At 23.1% G+C, this 8,081-nt stretch overlaps 1 protein-coding gene across 1 annotated transcript; it reads left to right on the forward strand.

Annotated features, from left to right (window-relative positions):
* The first annotated feature begins 834 nt into the window (after positions 1-834).
* On the forward strand, positions 835-1,791 carry LOC145833652 (kelch repeat and BTB domain-containing protein 8-like). Its single transcript, XM_082940799.1, has 2 exons — positions 835-916; positions 1,235-1,791. The coding sequence occupies exons 1-2, from the start codon at positions 835-837 to the stop codon at positions 1,789-1,791; spliced, it is 639 nt and encodes a 212-aa protein (XP_082796925.1).
* Positions 1,792-8,081: the final 6,290 nt, after the last annotated feature.

The raw sequence follows: 8,081 nt of genomic DNA on the forward strand, positions 1-8,081 counted from the left end.
AGTTATCGCCCACCCTTTCGCCCCCTTACAAATCATCGCCCCCCGACTTACTAAAATCGCTCCCAGGGGGGCGAAATCGCCCACTTTGGGAAACCCTGGTTTAAATGAACAAAATACTAAATAAAACATTTTTACGTTTTTTAGTTTAAATTAATATAAATTTAAAAAAATATTGTAACATGATTGAAAAAAGCTTAAGAAGCGACTATAATCAATAACTTTTTAGCAACTGAATATTACTTAAACACTTAAAACTACTCAATAAATAATTTTCTTTACTTTATCACATTTTAAAAGTTAAATGATTTTTGTTTTCATATGCACCAAACTTTTTATTATTATATAAACTCTACACTTCTATTTACTTGAGAACTTTAGAATTTTTCATAATTTTCAAATGAAACTAGCATTAATTACAGGCTATTTATTTAGTTATTTAAATCTTGCAAATTATATTGATTAAGTAGGAAACAAACTAATAACTTAATATTTTCATTCAGTATTACGTTTTTGTTATATTTATTATTTTTGTACTCTAAGACAAACAACATTGTTTTTTTATGTTTTTATTTTAAAGTAAATTTAACAACATATTAGATTAAATTAAACTTTATAAAGTTAAATATTTTTTTTTATCACCTAACTTAAAGCAACTATAAAAAAGTCATAAATTAAAGTCTATATAAAGTTATACTTACAATAACTTTATTAATGATTGATTTGTTAAAAAACTACGTTGTTTTACTTTTACATCTTGTAAGTTTATTCACAATGTGTTTAGTAAAATTTTACTTTTTGTTTTTAGACTAATTTTGTATATGCAAAACACCTATGATGGATGAAGAAATTAACTCAACTCCTATTCAAGCACCAAAAGTTTTGTATGAAAACAGATACTGTAACCAAGACGGCTTCAGTATTTTGATTTGTGGAGGAAAAGACAAAAATGAAAAGGTTACAAACAAAGTTTTAGAATTGGAAATTCCTAGTTTTAAAGTAAATAAATTTCCTTCAATGGTAGAACCGCATAATTATTTCTATTTAGCTACTGTCAAATCTGATATAATAGCTCTAGGTGATAAAATAGATGTTAATAATATTTCAAATGATTTAATTGTATCTGTTGAAATTTATTCTGCAAAAAATAAAAGTTGGACTAATCAAATCTTACAAGTTAAGGAAAGGTTTAGTTGTTGCGTTAGTTCATTTATGGGTGAAGTATATATAATTGAAGGATTTAGTGACCACTTTGGGAATTATATCAGTTCGTGTTACATTCATGATATCGTAAATAACTCATGGATTGCGAGAGAAAAATTAAATGTAGCAAGAGAAAATGCTGCTTGTACAGTTTTTGAAGGTAAAATTGTTGTTACTGGAGGATATAACTATGATCAGGGAGATTTAAAATCAGTAGAAGCATATGATCATCATGAAAACAAATGGACTTATCTACCTGATATGATCGAAAAAAGAAGTAGTCATGCTGCTGTTAGTATGGGTAATAAAATGTTTGTTATTGGTGGAGATTTTACTACAAATTGTGAAGTATTTGATATTTATTCAAGAGTGTTTACAAAAATCAATTCAGAAATAGTTGCTTGTTTAGAAGGACAGTATTTTGAAGCATTTAACATTGGTAAAAATATTGTAGTATTTCAAAATTCTGGCGAACCTCTAACAGAAACAGTTGTTTACGTATATGATGTTGACAAAGAAAAATGGTTAAACATTCGGTGTGATTTTACTGAAAACATGTTCGAACCAAGTTATGTAAAGTACTACACTTAAATTTCAGAAGCTATGGGGACAATAAAATAGAGAATTTATGAATTTTTAAATTTTGTTTGAGTTAATCGTAGCTTATTTTTAAGTTTCATTTCAAACATTTTTTTAGTTGCTTTGCTTCGCTTATGTTCAATAAAAAAGGTTATATTGAAAGAAAAAATTTCAATTTGTTTTGTTAATAATAGTATAAAACCACACAGCTACTTAATCTGTTTTATAATTACAAATTTATCTGGATAATTCCATTTTTTAACTAAATTTCTTTGTATAATCAAAAGTAGTTCGGTGCAAAGAATTAACTTTTTAGAAGGCAATAATTAAACTTGAAAATTTACTTTTCAACTGGTAACTTCTTAATAAATATTTTAAATAGACGCTTTCTTAAGAAAAATTTACGAGCTAATTAAGAATTACTTTTAATGAACAATTCATCATTAAATAAATTATACAAATATTTCATAGTAAATATTTTTTTCTTAATTATGTTGTAGAATGCATCATACATGCACAGGTTAAAGATAATTAAATTACTCCTATTTATATATTTTTAATTATAGTAATTCAAACAAAATTTATATTTAAGTTGAAAAAGATGATTAAAGATTTAAAACATTTAACTGTTTTTTTCTTTAGCCAAAAAATAGACCTACTTTCGTATTTTAGTGTAGTTCTTAAAATTTTTTAATAAACATTAAGTTTAACTGTTTTAATTTTTTAAATGGATAGTAGTATAATTATAGACTGAATTATAAATTTACTGTAAGCAACAAATACTATTGCACATTTTTTGTTTAAATTTTTGTGCTTATACAACTATTACTAATGTGTTTTCGTTTAAAACTATTTAAATAAATGAAAACGAAAAAACTTGTTTGAAAGACTCATAGTTTATTAGCTGATTACATCTTAATGTTTTAAAACTAATAAAATATTATTTTTAAATTTTTTTATTTAACCAACACTTGGGATTTATACGATTTTGTTTTTTTTTCTTTTAATCTTAGTTTAACGTTTTTGGAAAGTATATATTTAATGATTGTTTCTAAAAACTAGAACTTGTCTAAATGCTTTTAATTTGACATAATCAAGTTTAATTTATAATTAAATGAAATTTATCGTAATGTTTTAAAATTGGCTTACTTTTTTAACGAGAATAATATGTATGAATTAGTTGTAATTAATTTAAACCAAGGTTTATCAGCCTATTTCCTGGAAAAAATGTTGGAAGCACTTGTTATAAAACAAATATTTTCAGCGGACCAAGTTATTCAAAATAACAATTGTGATCCATAGTAAATACCAGTTATAAGAAAATATTAACAAAATAAGAAATATCAATTACTAACTTTTAAGCTAGAATCCTGACTGTTTTTACATCTGTAAAATATGTAATAAGCAAAATTTAAATTGTTTGTGAAAAACGTTTGTGTGAAATAAAAAATAGCCTCATAATATTTCAGTTAGTATTTTGTTTATTTTATTTCAGTTAAAATTTATATGAAAACTTAGTATTAATAGAACTGTAGTTTAACAACACTTTTTGTATAGGCTCGGTACACTTATAGAGAATACAAGTTTTTATGAAAAACATTAAAGTTATAAATATTTATATTATTGTTCGGAAGTCAACATTAGTGTGAGATGTTATTAGGATACTTAAGTTTGAATCAGCAAAACGGGCTTTTAAAAATTTTTATTTTTTAATTTATTAAAATCAATAAACTATAAGTAAACTATTGTTGATCATTAAAAAGTTGTTTAGAAATTGCGATTGGACAGAATTTTACCAACAACAGTTTTAAAAGTTTTATCAAACAGAAGTTTTAAATTATGATGACGTAATGTTTAAATGTAATTTGAGCGTGCTGTTTAAGAAGATAAGTTTTATGAAAAAAAAATTTGATAAAAAAATTACGTACATTGAAATTTAGAGAATAAGAGTTTTTGTTTATAAGAATAATGTTTTTGTATTAGATCTGAAGTTTAAACAAAAAAATTTCGGTTAGTAGAAAAGTCTAAAATCATATGTATAACAATAAGGCTTTGCTTGCCTGACAAATTTAACCATTATAGTAACAGATTTATATAATATCGTTCAAATACTAATACATATAACTAAATATAGTAATTGTGGAATACTTCATAAGGATAATAATAAATTAATAAAAATGAAGTTCATGTAAACTAGCATATTTTTGTTTTCTTCTTAAAATAACAAATTAATATTTTGCACTGCCGAGAAGTTATATAATTTTTCAAACTTTTAAAATTTAAAGTTAACATCGAGTAAGGTTTAAAGCTTAGAATATAAAATTAAGTAAAAAAATTGTAGACTTAAATAAAAATATTTGAGTTGAGAATCTTTTAGTAAACTAGTATGTATAGTATACAAGTGTACATTTTGTTATAAATAAAACAATTGACTTATATAAAATATTAGCAACATAAACTGTTTTTTAACCTCAAAATATTGAAATTTAATTGTCTTTAAATGAAAAAAAAAATTGTTTAAATAGTTTAAAAAGTTGACCTATACAAAAATTAGCGACAGAGAATCGTTTTAAAATTTTCAAAATATTAAAAGGTAATTGCCGTTGAAAGAACAATAACGTATCATATAAAAAAAAATAAAAGTTAAAAAGTTGTACTTAAATGTTGTAATTTAAAAAAACTTTAAACTAAATTACGAGATCATTAAAATATGTAAATTTGTTGTAAACTTACCTTAAGTTAAAAGTTTTAAAACAGTTGATATTATTTTTAAAAGTTAAACAATTACTCAGCTAAGATTAAGAAAGGCTGCTTTTAATCACTTAATTCATTCTAAGTTGTTTAAATTATTTTAAAATGAGAAATGTTATGTATCAAAACATAAAATTTTATAATATAAAATGAAAGTCCTGTTTACATTTTACTTTTTTTGCATCTTAAGACTTTAAAACAACTTAAACTGTCCTTTAAAAAACGTTTTAAATTTTTAGTTAACAAAATATCAAAAAAAAAAAAAAATAATACAAGCTCAAAGTTATTGTTTCAACAATATTCAGAACTTACAATTTTATCTTTAGAAACTACTAAAAACAATAAATATTTTGCTCATACTAACATCAATTGAAACAATACTTTTATCATTATACCAGAACCAATTATTTAAAAAAATATTATAAATGTTGTATAATTAATTAATTGTTCACTTATTCTAAAGTACATTATTTATTTTGTTTTGCAACTTATTAGTCTTTTTTGATTTGTTTATTTTACAACGTATTAAACAATACTCAAGAAAAGTTAAACTAAAAATAGAATATTTACTTTTACAAATAAAACAACTAAAAAATATTTGACGTACTAATGTTATTTTTACCGTAACTGATTAAACTATGCTTAATTAAGTAAATTTTACATAATAAAAGTTTTATATAAAAATATGTAAACTTATGTTTTGCTTTACTAATACACTTTAAATACAAAGAATTTTTTATTATTATTGTAAAAAAAAAGAATGTTAGTATAGCTTAAGATCTAAAATAATTAAACTAAGTGCTTTGCTAATCATGTTTTTACTCAACAAATTGGACTAAAACATTTAATTAATCATAATAAGAATACTTACTCTTGAAATGTTATAGTTTCTATGACAAAACAGAAGTTTACATAATTGAGCTTTTCAAATATACATAATATCAAACAACTTTGAAGCTGATACATAAAAATTCTTATGAACTTAAAACAAAATCAACTATGCAGCATAAAAAAGTGTTTTACCCTAATTGATGATTTTAGAAAAAAATAGTAATTTTTTTAAAAATTAGATAAATTATAATGTTTTAGAAGAACTTTCATCAAAATTTTAATATGGTTAGAGTAAAGTAGTTAAAAACTAACAAAGCTTAAAGCAATCTATTTGAAGAAACATGCAGATTTTTTAGAGTTACTTTTTCTAAATTTCGAGTTTAACAACAAACTATTTTTTTAAACATTATTTTTGTAGTAAATAAGTAGTATATTTTAAAGCAAACTGTTTTTATTTGAAACTAAAAATAAAATACACTCATACTTTGGTTGTTTTAAATATTTAAGACGTTAAATGAAAACATTTGACTTTCTTAAGATAGTCCGTAGAAACTACCTGTATAATAGTAGCAACTGTATTTTACAGTTTTTCAAGTTATAGAATATTTTTCACCACTCATTAAATAAACATTTTTAACTCTGAATATTTTTAAGTTAAATGATTATTGGTACTTATCAAATCAGCAAAAAAAATATTTTGTTTTTATATTTCTATTTACTGAAATCCTTTTACATCATTTTTTTTCTAGTATATCTAGTATGGCAATAAATAGTTATTAAAAAATTAGAAAATTATGAGTAATTATTAAGTTTAATTTATGTTTCTACTCACTTTAATGTTTTTTTTGTTGTGTATGATATAATATACTTTTTAATGTGTATCTATATTTTTCCAAACTGAAATATAAACAGAGAGAAAACTATATATTCTTATTTTTGAACTCAGCTTTTCTTTAAGCAAAGTTTTTGTTAATTTATAAAATACTCATAATTTATAACTTATTTATAATTTTTACCGGCCATACTGTTATTCAAAATTGAACAAAATTCTAAAATAATTGCTGTCTTGTCCTAGATAAAGACAATAAAAAGTATTAAAATGGTGTACAAATCTATGACTTATTTTTTTTTTACGTGCACCAGGTCGTAAGTTAAAACAAAGGCTTTTTATGATTTTTAATAAAGAATACTTTAAATAGAATATATTTTTACTAATACAATAAATTGTTGACGTAAGGTTGATTTTTGTTACTTTTTTAGACTGACTTTTTTCTTCAAAATATCTATGATGCATGAAAAATACGAGTCAATTCCTTTTCATGTACCATCAGTTTTGTACGAAAACAGATATTGTAACCAAGAAGGCTTCAGTATTTTGACTTGTGGCGGAAAAGACAAAAATGGAAATATGAAACACGAAGTTTTAGAACTGAAAACACCTAACTTTAAAGTGAACAAGTTTCCTTCAATGGTAAAAACTCATTTCTCCTTAGATTTAGTCAATATCAAATCTGATATACTTGCTATTTGTGATAGAATAAATTTTGATGAAAGTTCAAATAACTTAGTTGTGTCAACTGAAATTTATTCTGAAAAAACTAAAACTTGGACTCATCAATATATGCAAATGAAAGAACGGTCTTGTTGTTATATTATTTCATTCATGAATAAATTATATTTAATTAGAAGTTGGATTATAAAAAGTGATAAAAGTCTTAGTATGTGTTATACCCTTGATATCAATAGTAATATATGGAATGAAATAGCGTATTTAAATGTAGCGAGAGATTGTGCTGCTTGTACAGTTTTTGAAGGTAAAATTGTTGTTACTGGAGGTTATAACTATTATCAATGGTGAGTTAAAATCAGTAGAAGCATATGATCATCATGAAAATAAATGGACGTATTTACCTGATATGATTGAAAAGAGACGTTCTCATGTTGCAGTTAGTATGGGTAATAAAATGTATTTTATTGGTGGAGCATATACTGCAAGTTGTGAAGTATTTGACAGTTGTTCGAGAAAATTTACAAAAATTAATTCGGAAATAAAATTTTCTATGTAAAAGGTTGGTATTTTCAAGCATTTAGTATTGGCAGAAACATTGTGGTATTTCAAGAGTTTGAAAAACCTCTAACAGAAACAGTTGTTTACTTTTACGATGTTGATAACGAAAAATGGTTAAATATCAAGTGTGATTTTACTAAAACCATGTTTCATTCAAACTTTATGAAGTACTCCTACTAAAAGAACCTATATTTACAAGTGTAAAAAATTAAGAAGAAAAAATTTTAAGATAATTTTATTATGTTTGAGTTCTACTTTAAAACTGTAACCTACTTTGATTGCTATATTTAAATTTTAGTTTTAGATCACATTTTAGTTTTTATGTTAATAATTATCACAAGACTATTTTTGCTTATAATAAAGTTCTAGTTTTTGTTATGATAAAGCAAATATACTTAATCTCGTCTTATGTGTATTGTTGTGATGTTTATGGCGATGTTGTTAGCAAATAAAAAATATTAAAATATTTTTTACTTTTTTAATATGTTTAAAGTTTTTTGTAGAGCAAATACCAAATTAATTTTGATTCTTAAGCAAAAAAAAATGACTTACATATAAAATTTAAAAAAAAGTAGGTATTTAAATTTTCGAAAAAAAATAACGTACTGAAAGGGAATTTATTCATAAAGCTTTAACAAAAGTAAAAAGTATT

This window comes from Thalia democratica, chromosome 4 (assembly GCF_965202585.1).
Source record: "Thalia democratica chromosome 4, ktThaDemo2.hap1.1, whole genome shotgun sequence".
Classification (NCBI taxonomy): domain Eukaryota; kingdom Metazoa; phylum Chordata; class Thaliacea; order Salpida; family Salpidae; genus Thalia; species Thalia democratica.